Source organism: Capsicum annuum, chromosome 10, assembly GCF_002878395.1.
Source record: "Capsicum annuum cultivar UCD-10X-F1 chromosome 10, UCD10Xv1.1, whole genome shotgun sequence".
Classification (NCBI taxonomy): Eukaryota; Viridiplantae; Streptophyta; class Magnoliopsida; order Solanales; family Solanaceae; genus Capsicum; species Capsicum annuum.
Genome location: NC_061120.1, coordinates 218,033,496 through 218,054,596, shown reverse-complemented (window position 1 = coordinate 218,054,596; position 21,101 = coordinate 218,033,496). Strand labels below are relative to the sequence as shown.

At 35.8% G+C, this 21,101-nt stretch overlaps 4 protein-coding genes across 4 annotated transcripts; 1 reads left to right on the top strand and 3 right to left on the bottom strand.

The window, feature by feature from the left end:
• Positions 1-4,570: 4,570 nt before the first annotated feature.
• On the top strand, positions 4,571-7,767 carry LOC107843853 (cytokinin dehydrogenase 1-like). Its single transcript, XM_047397420.1, has 5 exons — positions 4,571-5,259; positions 5,437-5,564; positions 6,029-6,289; positions 6,652-6,914; positions 6,993-7,767. Exons 1-5 carry the CDS (start codon positions 4,623-4,625, stop codon positions 7,318-7,320), a joined length of 1,617 nt encoding a protein of 538 aa, XP_047253376.1. The 5' UTR covers positions 4,571-4,622; the 3' UTR covers positions 7,321-7,767.
• A 334-nt stretch (positions 7,768-8,101) lies between these two features.
• On the bottom strand, positions 8,102-13,168 carry LOC107843854 (eukaryotic translation initiation factor 3 subunit E). Its single transcript, XM_016688255.2, has 8 exons — positions 12,836-13,168; positions 10,576-10,730; positions 10,138-10,365; positions 9,895-10,016; positions 9,226-9,445; positions 8,785-8,924; positions 8,452-8,589; positions 8,102-8,356 (listed from the first exon to the last, which is right to left on the bottom strand). The coding sequence occupies exons 1-8, from the start codon at positions 13,044-13,046 to the stop codon at positions 8,257-8,259; spliced, it is 1,314 nt and encodes a 437-aa protein (XP_016543741.2). The 5' UTR covers positions 13,047-13,168; the 3' UTR covers positions 8,102-8,256.
• A 3,468-nt stretch (positions 13,169-16,636) lies between these two features.
• Positions 16,637-20,008, bottom strand: LOC107843852 (calcium-binding protein CBP). The gene is made up of 5 exons (XM_016688253.2): positions 19,317-20,008; positions 17,475-17,521; positions 17,187-17,362; positions 17,042-17,060; positions 16,637-16,942 (listed from the first exon to the last, which is right to left on the bottom strand). The coding sequence occupies exons 1-5, from the start codon at positions 19,960-19,962 to the stop codon at positions 16,838-16,840; spliced, it is 993 nt and encodes a 330-aa protein (XP_016543739.2). The 5' UTR covers positions 19,963-20,008; the 3' UTR covers positions 16,637-16,837.
• A 513-nt stretch (positions 20,009-20,521) lies between these two features.
• Positions 20,522-21,101, bottom strand: LOC107843851 (calcium-binding protein CBP; the record flags this gene model as incomplete). Its single annotated transcript, XM_047397421.1, is given in 3 exon segments — positions 20,522-20,818; positions 20,908-20,926; positions 21,022-21,101. Coding segments are annotated over 3 exon segments (204 nt in total), but the record flags the coding sequence as incomplete, so codon positions are not given.

Genomic DNA, 21,101 nt, shown 5'->3' with positions numbered 1-21,101 from the left:
AGTGAACATAACCATTTAGAGTATAATTTAAATAAATGAACGGACATAATACATATATGTGTTCTTTAATTTGATCTCAGTGACACGATATCTTTCAATTTTAAGTGTGTATAAATAGATATTTAAATTTGTATAAAGTTGAACAAATAGACGCAAACATTCTACATGACAATTTGCGTGAAATTATCGTGTAGATGCTACGTAGGACGTGTGTATCAACTTTAAATAAATTTAAGTGTCTACTTATGCACACCGCACACCTAAAGATGAAGGACATATATGTATCAACTGAGGCCACATCAAAGAACATGTTTATGTTTTATGCCTAAATGAAAGTCACGAGATTTAAAGATTCCTTCGTGTCTTTTTCAAGTCGCGTTATATATAAAAATAAAGATCTCTTATTAAAAGACGTAAAAAAAAAAATTATAAAGAGGTGAGGGTAAAAATATTGTTGGCCTCAAAGTCATGAATTGGTGCAGACAATCATGTACAAATGCTGGGATCCAAGATTACAATACTATTGCCAGTCTCTATTTTGCCAGACTAACGTTTTAGCTTTGGATCCTTTTTGGTGGTCACAATAAAATGTACCTCAAATAACACACACACACACACTAATATATTAATAAATGTTGAGTATTTTCTTCAGATAGAAACATGAAAATCATACAAAGAAAGTAGCAAGGGTAATAATTTCCAGAAAGAACTTGACGAGTCAATCCACCTACATGTCTTGTTTTTACTGTTGCATTAAGTTACTCGATGTATTGCTTGACATAAAATAAATAATTTTCAGTATAGTAGAATATTTGGCAAAATATTTTAAGAGTACATATTAAAGATTGTCTTGTTGCTCGACTTATATTTTTGTGTTCGGCACGTAAGTAAAAATGTTATCCTAAAAACATTTGCATATAATTTAGATAAATATTATGGGAGATAGAGGTAGGGAAGTAAGGGTGTGTGGGTGTGGGGGGTGAAGATGAGGTGTGTTGAAGAGTAGAGAGGATCCAATCAATATAGAAGGACGTGTATTCGAGGAAAAGGCAGTTCGGTGCACTAAAGCTACCGCTATGCGCGGTGTCTGGGGAAGGGCCCCACCACAAGGGTGTATTGTACGCAGCCTTACCTTGCATTTCTGCCTGAGGCTGTTTTCAAGGCTTGAACCCGTGACCTCCTGGTCACATGACAGCAACTTTACCAGTTACTCCAAAACTCCCCTTCAAACTTCCATAAAGGAGTGTTTTCCTAACTTTTAAGAAACTTATTTTCCTAGTAAAAATATTTTTTAAAATATTTTATTGATCAACCAAACATAAAAAAAAAAAAAAAATTAAAATATTTTCCTCTGTACCGAACACACCCTAAGTGTTTTTTCCAGTCAAAAATACCATATATATATATATATTGCAATGCTTTCTAAGCATTTTGTAAATTGCAATGCTTCCTTATAGAGCCAAAGATCCAGGCCCCTACACATCCAAACAGTAACAACACAGTTTACTCAACCTTATATATACACAGAGGTGACAAACTTAGTCCATGATGAAAATATGATCCGTTCAATTCGTTCAGGCCTGGGCGGGTTAATGACCCTTCCCAAATACGAAACACAGCAACATACTCAGTGTGTTTCCACAAAGTGGGATCTGAAGAGGGTAAAGTGTTCGCAGTCCATACCACTACCATAGTACCACCTTAGATGAGGTAGAGAGGCCGTTTCTGATAGACCTCCGGCTCATGACAGATAATTGTATAACAAGTAGAAAACATAAAAAACAAATAATATAATGGGATAACACAAAATTGACTCATACGAAATCTTATCAATTTTTTTAAATATAAATCTTTTTTTTTTTTTGATATTTTACATGCAGATATTTTAGGGAAGAAATTTCTTTTTTACTAGTTTTGTTTGATAATTGAATAAATTATATATAAAAAAAAAATAAAAAATTAAAACTTGGTTAAAAGTATTGGGAGGTTGGGCTATGACTCACTATTTAGCTCATCTCGACTCAATTTAGTTTATTTTAACCCGTCTAAATTCAAATCGAACCACTCATTTGCCATCCATTATTATTCTCCATTAACTAAAGACCAACAAAAATGGCAATTTAAATCTACGGTATATACCAAGAATATAACAAAATGCATGCACCACCAATGGGTGTGAATTATTTGGGGTGGAATGATAAACTTTTAACCAGAGATCTCATCAAATTCGAGCCTATTAGTTAAATTTTTTTTTTTAAGATTATGTGAATTCCAATTAGTCAGATCAATAGATTCAGATAATGATTGCTTGAAGGACTTAAAAACTAAAACAACATGCATGTTCAAAGATAAAAAAATCATGACATCCTAAGAGATAATGTATGGTTTAGTTACCAATCATCTATTGGATGTTTCAATATATATACTGATGTCAAATCCATTTTCATTTTTATCCTAAGAATCATAATTCTACCTATGTTTAAATCCACTATGCCTAAAAAAAACATACATAAATTGTTTATGCTTCAACAAAGTAAAAATAATTTACCAGTTCAGGACCACCACTACAATGTCACACAACTCTGACATCAAATTGCAAGTAGGGGCCTCCCAATTTAGGCTCTCAAATAAGCACTAAAATCCATCAAACATCTATATATATATATCTGACATATTACTAGTGGGTGAATGATCTATCAACAAAAAAGTCATCTTGAAGATGACCCAAGATATCAAAACAGTAGTACACATCCATGTGACTCTGGAGGTCACGAGTTCAAGCGGTGGAAACAACCTCTTGCATTAATGCAAGGTAACGTTGCATACAACAAACTCTTGTGGTATGGTTTTTCCTCGAACCCTGCACATAGCTGGAGCTTTAGTGCACCGGACTGGCTTTTTAGTAGTACACATCCATGTGACCCTGGAGGTCACGGGTTCAAGCCGTGGAAACAACCTCTTGCATTAATGCAAGGTAACGTTGCAGACAATAAACTCTTGTGGTTCGGCCTTTCCCCGGACCCTGCACATAGCTGGAGCTTTAGTGCACTGAACTGTCTTTTTAGTAGTACACATCCATGTAAAGAGAAATTTCAAAAGTTTGGTTTAGTAAATTGAAAAGGGGTGAATACAACAGGGAAGAAAGAGCAAATAATTGTGGCCATTTTGAGTCTATGATAATGATACATTGAACTGAATGAAAAAATGTAGCACTTATCAATTTCATATAGAAGTGACTTTCTATAAATATAATGGTGTACACGACTGCACCTAACTTTGGAAAGATCTTTAGTTGGTCCAAAACCACCAGTTCTGCAGATAAAATTTTGCTCAAAATAGCAATAAGACAGTAAACTGTTAGATGGTTAGTTGATACAATGGGAAGTACTAATAATAGGTGTTAACTTTGACCCCAAAAACTTGGTATCACGGGTAAGTATTGTTCAAGACCATATAAGGAGACGACAGATCAATACATGAACCAATGTAACACTCTCGGCCCCACTCAGCCAGCGCTTGATATAGTGGGAAGTACTAAAAGTATAGGTGTTAAATCGACCCCAAAGACTTAGATAGCTCATGAGGTGAGTATTGTGCAAGGTCATATAAGGAGACGACAGTTCAATACATGAACCAATGTTATGTAGGACAATGTAACACTTTCGGCCCCGCACACCCAGTGCTTGATATAACGGGAAGTACAAATAGTCGGTGTTAACTCGACCCCAAACACTAGATAGCTCATGAGGCGAGCATTGAGCAAAGCCATATAAGGAGACAACAACTTACTACCTCAACCAATATAGGACAATCGAACACCTTTACCCCCCACCCCCCACCCCCAAGCCCTGTGCTTGATATAGTGGGAAGTACTAATATATAATAGGTGTTAAATCAACCGCAAAGACTAGATAGCTCATGAGGCGAGTATTGTACAAGGTCGTATAAGGAGACAACAACTTAATACATCAACCAATATAGGACAATCGAACACTCTCGCCCCCGCACACCCCATGCTTGATATAGTGGGAAGTACTAATAGATAATAGGTGTTAAATCGACCTCAAAGACAAGATAGCTCATGAGGCGAGTATTGTACAAGATCGTATAAGGAGACAACAACTTAATACCTCAACCAATATAGGACAATCGAACACTCTCGCCCCCGCACACCCCGTGCTTGATATAGTGGGAAGTGCTAATATCTAATAGGTGTTAAATCAACCGCAAAGACTAGATAGCTCATGAGACGAGTATTGTACAAGGTCATATAAGGACACAACAACCTAAGAAAAATGGACGCTGAGTGTAATTCAATTTCAAAATCTAGCTCGTGAGGTGAAGATTGTATGCCAATGACAATGTAACAATATGTGAAACTTTCCTCTTCAATCTAAAAAAAAAGTTAAGCCAAAATCTGAACATAGATATCCCAAAGCATCCATTTGCAAAATAACAACAACATGATAGTCCTTGGAAAACAAGTGCCCAACATTGACAATGACATCTTCGACATATCACTATATATTCTCTTCACCACCTTTCCAATTTTTGATACCACTCAAACAACCTTCCCTTTGTTCCCTCAACAACCTTTTTCACTCAATACATATATTGGAAAAATGAAGTCACCAACCCAATTTTTATTTCAACAAAAGCATATACTCCTAAAATTGCTTATATTCATATTCTGCATTTGTTCAATCAATAGAAATAACATCTGTTGTAATCAACATTTTGCCACCCCTTCAAGTTTCTCACCATCATTGAAGCAGTTAAAACTTGAAGGGTACCTTAGTTTTGAAGAACTAAATTATGCAGCCAAAGACTTTGGCAATAGATGCCACTTCTTTCCATTAGCAATTTTATATCCAAAATCAGTTCTTGATATCTCTTCCACCATAAAACATGTCTTCGAAATCGGTGCTATAACAGACTTAACTGTTGCTGCTAGAGGCCATGGCCATTCTTTAGAAGGCCAAGCTCAAGCTTATCAAGGACTAGTGATTAATATGGAATCACTTCAAGAACCAGCAATGAAGTTCAACATTGAGGAATTGTCTTATGTTGATGTTTCTGCTGGAGAGCTTTGGATAAATATCTTGCATGAAAGTCTTAAACTTGGGCTTGCTCCTAAATCTTGGACTGATTATCTTCACCTCACAGTTGGTGGTACTTTGTCTAATGCGGGAATCAGTGGACAAGCTTTCAAGCACGGACCGCAGATCAATAATGTCTACCAACTCGAGGTTGTCACTGGTACGTTCGTGCACAACCGTCTTAGAGGGTATCTGGATAAAGCTTATAAGTTGGTCAAACTAGTTTATAAGCACTTTTTGCCCTATCTACGCATCCGGTGTGATTATAATCCAAATGCTTATATTGGTCTGAACATATTATTTGTCCAATGGTAGTAACTAACATTTCTACATGTAGGTAAAGGAGAGGTGATTACTTGTTCAGAGGAGCAAAATGCAGACTTGTTCCATGGTGTTTTAGGAGGACTAGGGCAGTTTGGTATTATTACCAGAGCAAGAATTGCTCTTGAAACAGCACCAAAGCAGGTATCCTTGAACTCTCAAACGGGCATGGCGAGCTGAATGTTCACTGGGGAGGGGGGGGGGGGGGGGGGGAACATAAAGAAGTAAATCCACGAAGCAGCGAAGGGATGTTAATATGTAATACTACATAAAACAAATAATATAGTGTAATTTTCCAACGAAGGAGGGTCAGTTGACGCCCTTTAAGTACATGTGGCTCCACCACTACGACAGGCCTGTCAAAGTTGGTGCCAGATCTCATTTCGACATATCAACTAATGTCAGTACCTATTGAGCACTACAACCTCATCCCTCGTGTGACTTATCTGAGATTGGAGCGTTCAACAGGTACTAGCCTTAATTGAGGTGTCGAAATGAAACCTGGAGCCACCTTTGAGGCGCCGTAAATGTAGTTGGCCATTACTTTAGAATCAAAAAGAAAGAAAAAGTAAGCTCATTCAACATTGCTAAAATTATTTTCTTGTCAGGTCAAGTGGATCAGAGTGTTGTATTCAGATTTTGCTACATTTTCAAATGATCAAGAGGACTTGATCTCATCTCAAGATACATTTGATTATATTGAAGGATTTGTCATTATTAATAACCCTGGATTATTGAATAACTGGAGGTCTACTTTCCATCCTAAAGATCCACTTCTAGCTAGCAATTTCAGTTCAGCAGGTAGAGTTTTATTCTGCCTAGAAGTTGCCAAATACTTCAATCCAGAAGACACCGATAGTACTGATAAGGTAAAAATGTTAGAAGTACCAGATTTTTGAGTTTCATACCTGAACTAGGTGTGAGGGTTTCCTACCTGAACTATCATCAACTAGTTATCAGCACACATCTCAACTATCAGGTGTGTGAGTTTCCTACCTGAAACATCGCTATCGTTCAGGTAGGAAAAGTGAAACACTTGTCGTCGAGGTGCATTTTGATAAATAGTCGCTGATAGTTCAGGTAGGGAACTTCCACACCTAATAGTTCAGTATGAAACTCAGATACTTTTAGGCATGTTTTTGACTCTTCACTCGAAGTGAAATACTTCACAGTCAGTAAACTTTCCAGGATTTGATAACAGCAAACATTGACATTGTTTTCTATACTACAGAACATTGATATCCTCTTATCAAAGTTGAATTATATCCAATCCACGGTGTTCCTATCAGAAGTTTCTTACGTTGAATTCCTCGATAGAGTGCATGTCTCCGAGATGAAACTACAAGAAAAAGGATTGTGGGATGTTCCTCATCCATGGCTAAATCTTCTAATACCAAAAAGCAGGATTCTTGAATTTGCACAAGAAGTTTTTGGGAAGATTCTTACTGATACAAGCAATGGTCCTATACTCATCTACCCTGTCAACAAATCAAAGTACTAAATTCTTCGCAACTAACAAATCTCCTAACAATATGCAAGATCGTTACAATAATCTCGATATCTATATTTCAGGTGGAGGAAAGGAACATCGATGGTTACACCTGATGAAGACTTTTTTTACCTCATCGCATTCCTATCTTCTGCCACACCATCATCAACAGGAAAAGATGGACTAGAACATATTGTAGATCAGAACAAGAGGATACTAAGTTTTTGTGAAAAAAGGCGTAATGGAATGAAACAGTATTTACCAAATCACAAGACTCAAGAAGAGTGGAAACATCATTTTGGTCCTCAATGGGAACTTTTTGCCAGGAGGAAATCCATGTATGATCCTTTGGCTATACTTGCTCCAGGCCAGAGGATTTTCAGAAGGGCAGCAGCCTGTGAACAACAATAACATCCTGCTCCAAAGTATAAGGGCTGCATACAATAGATTCTTATGATCCGGCCTTTCCCTGGATCCCATGCATAGCCGAAACTTTAGCGTCAATGGACAAATGTACATTCTTAAGCAGGCGGGGCAGGTTAATTTTGAGGTTTAAGTCCCGCCCCGCCCCACTATCATCCCTATACTTTATGTTATGAAAATCTGGGTATTAGGTGACATTTTATGGTGATAAACAAGTGTACATTCTTAAGAGTTTTATCGTTATTTCTGTTCTATCAGGTTGTAGATTGCTATAACAAAATGAGATGCAGTTTGTTTTAGATATTTCATTAATTTCATGCAAACTAAGGTAGAATATGAAACTCTAAGATAGAGACATCAAGTGTTAGTAGTTGGATTCTGAATTTAAATTTTGTACACATTTATTAGTGATTTCTGAATAAAATTTGAACTAAAGCTACTGAGTTCGAGCAAATCCATGCTTAATTTTTTTCTTTCTTCCCTTCTGCATAGAATATACAAAAAGCGGCGCAACAGAGGCATAAATAGCTCAGCTAGTTTGCCTGCACCGCCTTGTCAAGCGCACGTATTGAACTGAGCCATTGAAAGGCAACTACAAACACCAGAAACAGGGATCAAGTGGTCACAACTCACAGGTAAAGACATGTTTAATCGAGTGAGTGAACGGTGTCTAACAAGGCCAAAAACATCTTTCTCCCAGGCAAAACAAGTATACAAATACAGAGGTGGTTCATTTCCAATGGAGATATAGCAAGGTAAAGAAGAATGGTGAGACGAAAAGACAATTAATTCATCATGAATCTCGAAATGTTCCTCCAAGGGTAATTCAGGCATTATAAAAATAGAAAACATTCTTGAATAGAAAGGTTAATCAGACACGGTAGCAATGCGAAACTGAGACTATCTTTAACTTCCTCGACAAAACTATCGAGCAGCTTGTGTTTGTGCGTGTTCAAGAAGCTGGCTGACTAATTTGTAAGTGCGTCCAGAAAGGGCCTTGGTGTGATCGATCAGCTGCTCATACCTGAACAAGACAATGCTCGTGACATCAGATGTATTCTAAAATGGGTCAAAACAAATTTGCATTGAAAACTTTTCGATAAGGTGCATTCAACTTACACATTCGGCTGATTTGGTTCCATTATAACTGTCCCGGTCTCGGTGTCGATCTTAGCATCAAGCTTTGAGGTCCTAATAAGATTCACCATCCATCGCTCTGCATCCTCATAGTTCAAGTTTAGTTTCTCAGCCAGAACCCTGCCATATATGAAATGAAACAAAAATGGTGATTAAATGGGCACAACTTGCCATTCCTAAGCAACTACCCAACAACATCCCTTCAATGGGTAACAAAAGGGGTATAGATAATATCAAAAAAAACTAGGGGCAAAGGGGGGTGGGCAAGGAATTCCAGATAGATCTAGAAAGTGACTTTGAAGCATAGCTACATACCCCATGTCAATGCGTTGGTGAATGCGGCAGTAGGTCTCGGAAATAAAAAGGCGAGCATTTTCAAGGAATTCATCCCTCAATGGCACAGAGAAACTGCCCTCTTCGGCTCTTTTTCCAAGGAACGGGTCATTCAATATTACCTGCATGTAGTGTCCGTGTTAAAAAGGGGGGGAAACAGCTGCATTTAACAGGACAAGCACAGTGGCTATACTAAACATACATGGCTACGAGTATCAGAAACTAGTATGTCCAAGTTATACAAAACTTGGAACTATTTGCAAAGAAGAGTCCTTCCCCTTTCATTTCAAAACACATTCCTCACTTCATATATCATCATAAAGCCAATTACAGCAAAGTTTAGTTCCTACTTCTGATATACAAGGAAACGAAATCATAAAAATATGATTTAAACATGCATCAGAGCAGATAAAGAAAGCTTACCTCTTCACATTCCTTCATCTTTTGCTGTGCTCCATCAAAATCATAGTTGACATAAATGCATGCCAAAAACTCTGTGATGGGATCATTGCAAAAATATTGCTCCTGCTGAATAACCTTTATAAATTCCTTAAACTGAGGTCTTCTCCGCTTGTTGACAATAAATGCAGTTGCCAAGTATCGCAGCAAGTGGGGAGCACTTGTTTGAATGGCATTCAAGTACCTGCAGGACTCCATGATTTAGAAAGCTCAAAGGTACAAAAGAAAAAATAACAGCTACTTCAATCAAGAAGAATCAAGAAGAAATGTCGTCTCTTAATATATGCTTCCCTGCCATAATAGAAAAGCAGCATATATTTCAAACGTTTTGAAAAAAAAAAAGAAAAAAAGATAATAACATAATTCTGCGGTATGCAACACAAAATACTACTATTTGTTTCTGACTCTCCAAGATTGTGTTTTCCTTCTTTTTCATTTAGGTTTAAGGGCTCCCGTTTCTTCTCACCAAGGGAAAGAACTAGGTAATCCGAACTTCCGTAAAATACTTCCTCAACATCATCACCTTAAATGATAGTATATATCTAGCTGAAACAAGATGGGGAAAGCCAACATGAAGCAGCAAACAAAACTAATCATCTACAAGCAATAGCACCTAAAGTACAGCTGGCATACTTGTCCTGATTAAAAAGGTCAATGATCTGTGTTCTGCCATTGTCATGGTTGAAGAAGATGAATAGACTCCAATGCATTAGCCATATTCGATTCTGAACTTGATTCAATGGAGTTGCGAAACTCTGCAAGACAGGGGGCACTCTTAGTACACTTAGTAACAAAACCAGAGCATCATTCAATTTTTCCTACTAGATACTCAAGTTGTAAGACCAACTCAAACAAACAGACAACATAAGCATATACCTTTGAGTCAATAATTTCCTTCAAGCGGTTGAGTTCCTCAAGTGCAATATCCCAATTCTGCATTAGTATCTCTGCAGCAAGCTTTCCCCACAATGCACTGACGCTCCTGTCACTATTTGTACACAAGGCTCGATACTGGTAAAGATAATCAGCAGCACCAGAGTAGTTTCCACATTCAAACTGAAATTTGGCATATTGATACAATGCCTCTATCTGGTCTGGACCAATCTGCACAGGTTCATACAAGGCAATTATTTAGCAGAACAAACAGGGAGCTTCTTCTTAGATCAAAATACATTGAACATTACATCGCTAAGCAAATAGAAAAACACATTCACAAAATTTGCTAGAGAACACAACTTCGGCAAGTATCTTACATAACAAAAGTACCAAAACGAACTAACTTTATGTTATGTAAACCAGACTAGACCCACGCACCTGGTAGCGCTCCTGGAGCAACTGAAGATTGTGCTGTTTGTCAGCTCTCAACTCCTGGACAGCACTGGCATTCTGCAAAAAAGTAATCAATGGTGCTGCAGCTTCCTCAAGTGCTTTCAACCTTGCCACAACCTCAGCTCTCCTCTCCATCATTTCTGAATAATCAAACATCTATCATTGAGACACAGTGCAGAATAAAAAATGTAAGGGAACTCCCAAAATAACTTTTGCTCAAATTAATGTTTTTAATAACCGATGAATCCCCAAAGACAAGTGGGAAATGGTGAAACTGGGTACCAATACGTGTACAAAAATCTTATCTAATCTAAGTGCACCAAGAAAACTAGGTTTTAATCTCCATAGATTGCATATATAAACTGTATAGCTCAAATAGATAACCCAGACGACAACATCAAAATTAACTCCCCTACCAAAGCACAAACAAAATAGCAAGAAACGAGAAGACTTTAGCAAAAATGACTAAACAACTCAAAAGAACAACAAACCAAAGATACTCTACTAGCAAAAACACCTAATAGCTGCAGAAAAAGGGTCAAACAAGACCTAGCAGAAAATCAGAAATTACTATTTTTATGAGAATGGTGTCAGAGGTAGCTTGATCCCAACTTACTAATCTAACAAACAGCCTATCAATGTTGCTCATACTCTCTAAAGCTGATAATGCACCCCTCGAAACTCTAAAAATGCACTACTTCTGAATGATATGACACACAACCGTGGTCATTTTTAAAGAGTCTGAACAACATAGCAGCCTACTACAGTCCACAATCACATCTACTCCATGCAAATTGCCACCAATGCTGGGATTTAAAACCTGGGTTCTACAGATTGTTACTCTTATACCTTAACTAACAGATATCCCCTCGGGACAGCTCCTAAACATCTTCTAAAGACCATATCCATCAAAATCTATAATCCCCCCCCCCCCCCACCACAAACGGAAAAAAAAAAAAAAAGAAGAAAAAAAGAACCCCATTGGTTAAAAAGGGGCAAGTATCAAGAAAAGAAACAAATCACCAATACGCGAACCCATACAAACATACACCGATATGAAGAGAAAAAAGTTTCCAGGTTGCTACTCCTATACCTCAACTATACAGATATCCTCCTCTCAGGACAATAATTAAAAAAAACTCTAGAGAGACCACGCTGATCAAAATTACAACACCTCCGCCCACCCGACACCAAAAAAAAAAAAAAAAAACTTTATGCTAAAAAAGGGCCCTGCTAATTCTCCATATTGATACTCCTATAGCTCAACTAATGTCCCCTCGGGACAACCTCGGAAAAAGCTCTAGAGACCACACTGATCAAAATTACACCCCCAACCTACCTTTTGTTTTAAAAAGGGCACTTATAAGTTTCCAGATTGTTATTCTTACACCTCAACTATATACAGATATCACATCGGGACAACTTCCAGAGACCATATCCATCAAAATTAACCCCACCCCACCCCAACACACACAACCACCACAAAAAAGGTACCCTTTTGCTAATAAACATAAAGATTAGTAAGGAAACAAATCAATTCGCAATCACCAATACAGCAACCCATTTAAACACACATCAATACGAAGCAACACTGGGACCATCAAATTTACAAACCCCCCACACCCAACAAACACACACACAAAAGAAAAAGAACTACATTTGCTAAAATAGCACAAGTACACCCCTACCCCCAACACACAACAAAACAGAACCCCTTCTGCTAAAAGAGCACAAATATCAACATTAGCAAAAAAACATATCAATTGCCATTCACAAATACATCAACCCATATAAACATAAGACCATATCCATCAAAATTAACCCACCCACCCCAAAAAAAATCCTTTTTGCTAAAATAGCACAAGTACACCCCTACCCCCAACACACAACAAAAAAGAACCCCTTTTGCTAAAAAAGCACAAATATTAAGATTAGCAAAAGAAACAAATCAATTGCCATTCACAAATATACCAACCCATATAAACATACCATATCCATCAAAATTAACCCACCCACCCAAAAAAGAAACAATCCTTTTTACTAAAAGAGCATAAATATTAAGCTTAACAAACAAACAAACAAATCAATTCCCATTCACAAATTTGAATCACGCGAAATTAATCAAAATAAAAAAGAACAAACCAGCATAACGCTATTGAGCTATTTTTAGTCTACCAGAAAGAGTACGATAATCAAAACACAATAAACACACATCGAAACGAAAGCAAAAAAAAAAAAAAAATACCTTGAGGAACATCATCAGTATGATAAAGAGATTTATGAATATCCATAGCATAATCAACCATATTAGTATGATTAAGCAGCTCTATCTTCGCCTTCAATATATCTTCATCTGGATACAATGTCCTCTCTTGTAAAAACTCTAACAACGGGAATACCAAATGCCTGTCCAATTGCGGCGCTACACGTGGCGTCAAATCGTACTTCGCCGCCATTCTTTTTGCTTTGAGCTTTCGCCGCTGAACAGAGAAAGAGGGGAAGTTAAATCTTGTAGAAGAAAGTTAGGGTTTTGTTTTTTCGTTTGGGGAAAATAGATATTGTTGAAAGACACCCTTGAAGTTTTATAATTGTTAGATTTACCCAACCTAAATAGGATAGGAATAGGAATCTTACTTTTTAGGGGTCGTTTGGTTGGAAAGAATTATCCCGGGATGTTCAATCTCGAGATTAATTATTCTCAGATAATTCGGGATTAGTTATCCCATCATATGAATGGGATAACTTATTTCATCACTATTCACTATGGTGTAAATGGTAGAATAAGTAATCTTGATACTAACTATTACTCCAAATCAAATCTAGGATAAAATAATCCTTCATTTTATTTCGAGACTATTTATCCCTTATACCTCATACATTGGAAAGAGTTATCCCGAAATAATTAATTTTGAAATTATGGTGTAAATAGTGAGATAAATAATTACGGTACTAACTAAAACCTCCAACCAAATATGGAATAAAATAATCCCTCATTTTATCTCATGACTATTTATTCTTTATATCTCACACCAAATGCCCACTTGTTTCGTTGGAAACAAGTTATTTCAGGATTAGTTATTTCTGAATTAATTATGTAATTCTTAATGTGGAATAAAAACAACACTCAAAATAAATAATCTAAAAATAGTTATCACATGTATTTTATCCTAACTAAATATTATGCATTTATTGTTTTTGTTTAATATTTTTATTTTGAAAAAAAAGTGAAAAAAATTATAGCAGTCTTGCCATCTTATAATATAAGTAGCCGTTTGGCCATGAAAACAAAATTTTTTTAAGTTGGAGTTGAAATTGCAGTTGGAGTTGCGTTTGACCATGTTTTTTTTGATTTTTTTTTTTACTTTTGAATTATTTTTTTAAAATATGATTTTATGTCCTAACTTTTACAAACTATCAAAATCACCCAACTAAAATTTACCTACTATCAAAATCACTCAACTAAAATTTACCTACTAATGAAAAAAGAACACAATTAGTCACTATTATAAAAATAATTACATATACATGGTCATATTTAATGAATTTCAATTATGACATATATAATATTTACATTAATAGCCGTTTTCTCATATTTAAAAATTTTAAATATGGATGTTATATTAACAGATTACTGCTTTCTGTTTTTTAGGTAACAAATATTATCTTTCAAACAAATTATTTTTTTAGGAATTTATTTAATTTATTTCCTTCATTTTCCGTTCTTAAAAAATAAGAAATGATGAGTTGTTATTAAATTTTAGGGTGCCGCTAATTTATTTCTTTAATTTTCTTATACATGAAAGATTTTACTGCGTGTGAATAAATTATTTCTATGTAAAACATGTTTTGCATTTTTATGGTATATTATATCATATACCATAAATATATAAATATGCTTAGTATGTTTCTTTATACTTTATATTTTTATTTATGTATGTATATGGTATATATATGGTATAAACTTCATATATAACATACTTTGTATATTTATATTATAAATATGCTTAGTATGTTTCTTAATACTTTGTATATTTATATATGTGTATATGATATATACATGGTATAAATTTTATATATAATATACTTTGTATATTTCTATTATAAATATAATACTTTATATATTTATGGGTATAAATATAATACTTTATATATTTTTGGGTATAAATATAAATTAACAGTAAAATAATGTCTTAAATAAGGGAGAAAATTAAATAAAGAATAAAAATAATGATGAGAGAGAAAAAGAGATATATATTAATTAGGATTAAGTTTGAAATTATAATTATCTTATTCTTTAAAACTGCCAGATACGTAATATTAAAAAAGTAATGTTATAAGGAGAGTTTTACGTAAAAATTTAAAAGATTGAGGTTATATGTAATAATAATAAAAGTTGGAATTGGAGTTGGAAAATTGTGAAAACAACAAAAACCTGTTTTTCTTTTCAGAAATTTTTTTTGAAATTATTTTCCAAATTTTCATGGCCAAACACCATAATTTTCAATTCCAAAAATTTTTTCCCAAAAAAAGGAAAAAAATTTTATGGCCAAATGGCCAAGTATCGAGTAATTTTTGCTATCACCAACGTGTAGATAAGTAAAAGAAATTCACTTTTTGAACCCCAAAGAAATCTGCAGCTTATGCCACAGCTTTCGCTCTTCCGGGTGAAGTATTCTGTGGTAATCTGCTTGTTGTGTAATAGCTCGCAAACTATACGATAGATGTAAATAGTGGAGGAGCTACACTTAATTTATTCGACGGAAAATTATACTATATAAACATGATTAAAATTATTTTTTATGTATATATGGTAGATGTTGAATCCCCTTCGATTAGTTCGTATGTTCACTTGTGACCCCCTTGGTGAAAATCCTGGTTCCACCACTGGATGTAAAGCGTACTAGAAAAACCTCATGCGACGAGCTCATGGCTCAGCGGAAGACATAAACTGGCTTTAATCCCAAGTTTACCAATGGGAGAATCACCTCCCAACAACTTATGCTCTTACGGCGAGAGAAATTCACTTTGATATTGCTTATTTTCACTTTGAGGTTAAGGTTTCGTATTTTATGTGATTAGTAATTTGTAATATATCTTAGACTTTTTAAAATACGTCTTAATTATTATTTTTTCTACAAAATCTTAAAATTTATTATGAATGTAAATTTTTATCATTACACTATTTATTATAATCGCCAATTAACTATAACTTGATAGACAACTTTTATCACACAACCAGCATCATCGATCATTTCAGTAAAGCTTGGTAGGATTGTTCGGGATTTTAATTATACAAACAAATACCGAAATCACAATCATTAGCCTCTGGGATTATTGAACGTAAATCAGTACACGAGCCTATGCAAACAGGTTTAAAAGTTGTAAATAGCATGTTCCTATAGGTCTTGGTCAAGAGAACTTATAATCAAAGACCGATAAATTGAAAAAACGACTATTGCTATTGATACCATATTAAACCAAAAGCAACTGAACTCAAGGGTCACCTCTGAGAGTGAGACATTGTGTTGTGTCTATGTAGTGATTAGATAAAAACGCTCAACTATGGCACAATTAGTTCAAATTCTTTTAGAAGCGAATGCTTACCCACCGTTTGTCAATCTTCTAAAATTAATTTATTTTAAAATTAATTTATTTTAAAAGTGCTTTTTTAAAAAATACTTCTGTTAAAAAACGATTTGTGTTTGACCAATAAATCTCATACTTTTGAAAAGACTACCATCGTAATCTTTGGTAGTGAATATAAGGAACTAACCTTGTCATACAACAGAAAATACACATCTCAACCCAACAATTTAAACAAAAGCAAATGGTTACACAACTTGGAGATATCGAGATCAACCGATTGTAAAGTTTCTGGTGAATGATTCACCAAGTAATGTCTGTTTAGCCAACAATAATATGACACTTAAAAAGAAAATGACAAATGACCCTTACAAAAAACTTTTTTCAGTAAACCTCATTTTAATTTTCGAAGAGCAGTCTAAGTTGTCAACAGTATGTTTGAACAAACGAACACATCAAAAGAAACACAAAACACATGATTAAGTTTGATATATCCCAGTAACTGCTGTTAAACACACTGGTTTCTACACGAAAGTGATTAAACTTCACCCTAAGGATTGTCTTACAAAACCAACAGAAGCAAACATATATCTCCTGAAAACAAATGGAATCGAAGCTGGAAAGTCATAGCAAGACCACCCCTAATAGTAGAATTTACATGTCTTTATGCGATCAGGAAAGGCAAAACGGTCAGCATGAAGGACTCGTAGCTGAATGTAGCCGAGCCTGAATATGAAGTATCCTTCTCCTTGAATTTCTCAGTTAGCCCCTGCAGAAGAAATGCCGGTGTATGTTAGAACAAACGCCTAAATGAATATATAGAATGGTTGGATACAGCTAGACCAGATGAAGATACTGTAGAACTTACTTTAACAGTGAGACAGCACCTGAATCAAGCAAAGAAAACAAAAGCACAAAACGTAAAAAAATTAGCAAAGCATAGAATGAAAGAGGAGATATAGAGATATTACTAGAACAATAAGAAGAAAGATTTGCATCACGCAGAAACATACTCGATGAAGTTATCATATTCAATGGCCTTATTCTTTCCACCGGTTTTGTCAAACTTAGAAACCAGCAAGTCCAGGATAGAATGTGATACAGCATATCCCAGGCTATGTAAGGCGTCCCTCAATTCAGATGAATCAATTTTTCCACTCCTATCCCTGTCAAACCTCTCGAAAATTCCCTGCATACAGAGGAAGTTCCAATCAACTTGCATAGAAAGGGAGAACTTTTTTTTCTGAGCCAAAATGGGAAACACAATGAAGGGCAAAGGCGAAGTGAATTCTTTAACTTACCCTCCATTCTTGAAGACTGTAAAAGACAGATGTGAACTCTTTGGGACCTGTTTCCAAGGACAGAAATAGATCAACAGGTAGAAGATAAAAAAGGAAAATATCTATTATCAACAAAGAAATTCTTCAAAAATTCGATTAACATCATTAAATGATACTTTTCATTCACTAAGAAGAGCAATAACATTTGGAAGAGCAAATAGAAGAAAGGAATAGGAAGATAAAATTGACATTAGTCTGCTTTCGTCTTTCCTCTTGAAAAAACATAGAGGGAAAAAGAAAGTCAGGAGCACATATTAGCACACAATCATTTACTACCAAATGCTGAAACTAAAATTTCCAAGTAGAAAAAGCAATTTACAAAGTTGCATGTTTTGTAGGCAGCTATGTTTTGCCACCCTGATGGCTCAACTGAGATTCTTACTCCAGAAACGAAGGGAGAAAGGAAGAGAGGGGAAAATCGAGAAGTACAAATGGAAGCTCGGTCGCTATCTCCATACTGTCATGGGCTTGCTTTAGCTCCTTCTGAAAAGAACTGATAGACAGTGTTATATTAAGCAAGATAATCCTCAATTGCCAACTTGAGAACACACTTCTATAAGCCTTAGAAACTTCTAATCTGCTTTGCACAAGATCTCCTTGCTGAAAAATAATGTTTTTTCTTTTTATATGAATACCTCACCTTGCATCGCACCAATAATGGACCAACAGGGTATTTTCACACTTTTCCCTGCAGAAGATGACTCAAAACACCAAATCTCATGGTGTCCCTTCCCCTATACCAACCTTCTGAAGAAAAAAAACAAGTCAACAAGATGACAAGAAGCGTTGGTTCATTCCATCTTCAATTCAGAAGAAGTAAATGGCCAGGCAGTCATCAACTCCAAGGAACAACAGACTCAATCCATTCCACATAATCCTGGAAAAGGATATAAAAAGCAACTCATCCAAGAATTTCTGCTGCACGGGTTGTGAAACGTCCATACCAAGTCCCAGTCCTATTGGTTCTAGGTCATATCTTTCTTCACAATATACACTTTAGGATGGCCCCACCAATCCACTAGCTTAAATTTATGAAAACTACGAAGTATTAATAAAAATTACTACTTTTTTATCACAAGGGGTTATTCCTAATGACCTTTTTCAACCACTCCATTCACATATTAATCAAAATTACCTATTTATCACAAATGGCTACTCCAAATGACCTTCTTCAACTACTCCATTCACAAATCAATCAAAAGAAGATTCTAACAATATGATAAGTACCTTTTTAAATTGTATACCACATATAATTATTAGTTGTACACAATCCAACATTTTCAGCATGGAATTTATCATCAATTCCTTCATTTTCTATGGTTGATAGCAAAAGTAGAAACATTACGGGGCCGTTTGGTAGTTGGTTTGGAGGCTAGTTACGTAGGTATAGATCATTTATAAGTAATACCACATTTGCTAGCTAGTTAGGAGATAAGTTATGCACGAATAAGATTAATACAGTATTTGATTTGCATCTAACTCCACGCACGCAAAATAGGATTGATCAAATTCTATCAAGTCCGACTCATAGTAATCATTTATCAAAACTATTTCGTACATTACTAATACCTGCATAACTCTAACCAACTACCAAACGACACCTAATTCCACCTTAACAAACACAAAATAGGATTGATCAAATTCTATTAAGTCCAGCTCATAGTAATCATTTATCAAAGATTAACTCTAGTAATCAAATGATAGCAATTTACTCTACTTACAATTACTTAGTTGACATTCACAAAAAGCATCCATAGAATAAGCTACAATTACGAGGACTAAATACGAAATGAGTGAAATTACCAATTTTTCTAGTGTTGGTATTGGTGAAGAGATACATAAGGAGATGGACAGTCCTCAAGCTAAAGCTCTGATTATACGAAGAAAGCGCCTTCTGCAGCTCCTTATCATCAATTAACCCACTCCCATCCTGATCCGCTAGCTGAAAGCACGCTATTACATTGGGATCCGTGCCCGGTGGAAAAGCCGAAGGCACTAGCGACGCAAACGGACTACTACTCGCACCATAAGGAGGTGACGGCGCGTACGGTGCTGAAGGCGGCGGGGCAGCGTAACCAGCACCTCCGCCACCGTAAGACTGCGGTTTGTTTTCCTTCGGAGGCTTATGTGGATCGCCGTAAGGAGACGGAACGGCGCCGTATGGTGAGTAAGTTTGCGGCGGTGGAACACCGTATGGTGATGATGAAGAAGGCGGTGGAGGACCGCCGTATGGAGCGGAGTGCGGTTGAGATGACGGCGTCGGAGCGCCGTAGGGAGCGGAGGAGTGCGGTTGAGATGACGGCGGTGGAGCACCGTAGGGAGCGGAGGAGTGAGGCTGAGATGACGGTGGAGGAGCTCCGTAAGGGGCGGAGGAGTACGGCTGAGAAGACGGCGGCGGCGGCTGGCCGTAACCGTAACCGGGAACGTTGTTGTGCGGGTAACCGGACATTGTAAAGGTAGAGAGAGAAAAATGGAAAAGACAGTTTGTATAAGGTGACGGTTTATATATAGTTATTAGTATTAATAAAAAGTCCTGGAATTTGGTGTTATTTACGCGGTTGCCACTTATGTACTTCGACCGCGGATTTTGCAAATCCAAATATCGCTCTACCGAATCGAACCGGTAATCCGAATAAAAAAATATATTAATTTAATAGTTTTGATTTTATTTTTTATTGAGTTATTCGTAACAATAATTGATGATAAATCTCATAGATTTATTATGCAAATAATATAAAATTAATTAGTTTCTTTTATATCAAATGTTATGCTTGCTATTTTATATTTGCAATTAATCTTCCTAATATTGTGCGTCACATCTTTAATACTAATTCTAAATTGGTAGATAATATTCAATTTAATAAAACTAAAAAAAAAAAGTTCACCTCTAACCTTTATGGTTAACCCGATAATCTAATCAATCAAAAACATTTTAATAGATAACGATTTGGCAATTCTTCAAACTAATAGCTGATATGTCAAACCATAACCTCCAAAACCAAACAAACTGATAGACAAGTGATTTTACTTGAGCATCCTGAAAATTGTATTACAAAACCAACAAAAGCAAACATATCTCTACTGAAATAAATGGAATCAAAGCTGGAAAATCATAACACCACCACTTGCAATTGTAAAATTCACATGCCGCTACGCGATTCCATAGAATTACACCGGGTATGTTGCTGTTTTACATGCGTTTAAGCGATGAGGAAAGGCAAAACGGTCAGCAAGAAGGACTCATAAGTGAACATAACCGAGCCTGAACGTGAAGTATCCGCCTGCTTGAATTTCTCAGTTAGCCCCTGCGAAAAAGCACAAGCCTATGTAAGAACAAACACCATAATGTATGTATAAACACGAAACACCATAATTGACGAATTTTGCAGCTTACCTTAACAGTGAGGCAGCACCTGAATCAAGCAAAGGAGAGAGAAGCACAAATGTCAAAGCGCGATAAAAACAGATAGATATACTAAGAAAGATTTGCATAAATGTAGAAACATACTCGATGAAGTTATCGTATTCAATGGCCTTATTCATTCCACCAGATTTGTCATACTTGGAGACGAGCAAATCCAGGATCAA

Coding starts and splice junctions, on each gene's coding strand:
- LOC107843854 (XM_016688255.2), bottom strand. CDS start 13,046: ATGGCGGCGAAGTACGATTTGACGCCACGTGTAGCGCCGCAATTGGAC. Junction 10,366..10,575: donor TGCTCCAGGAGCGCTACCAG/GTGCGTGGGTCT, acceptor GAACCTGTGCAG/ATTGGTCCAGACCAGATAGA. Junction 8,357..8,451: donor GAACCAAATCAGCCGAATGT/GTAAGTTGAATG, acceptor TGTCTTGTTCAG/GTATGAGCAGCTGATCGATC.
- LOC107843852 (XM_016688253.2), bottom strand. CDS start 19,962: ATGTCCGGTTACCCGCACAACAACGTTCCCGGTTACGGTTACGGCCAG. Junction 17,522..19,316: donor TACCAACACTAGAAAAATTG/GTAATTTCACTC, acceptor CCTTGGAAACAG/GTCCCAAAGAGTTCACATCT. Junction 17,363..17,474: donor ACAGTCTTCAAGAATGGAGG/GTAAGTTAAAGA, acceptor CTCTGTATGCAG/GGAATTTTCGAGAGGTTTGA.
- LOC107843853 (XM_047397420.1), top strand. CDS start 4,623: ATGAAGTCACCAACCCAATTTTTATTTCAACAAAAGCATATACTCCTA. Junction 5,260..5,436: donor CCAACTCGAGGTTGTCACTG/GTACGTTCGTGC, acceptor TTCTACATGTAG/GTAAAGGAGAGGTGATTACT. Junction 5,565..6,028: donor TTGAAACAGCACCAAAGCAG/GTATCCTTGAAC, acceptor TTTTCTTGTCAG/GTCAAGTGGATCAGAGTGTT.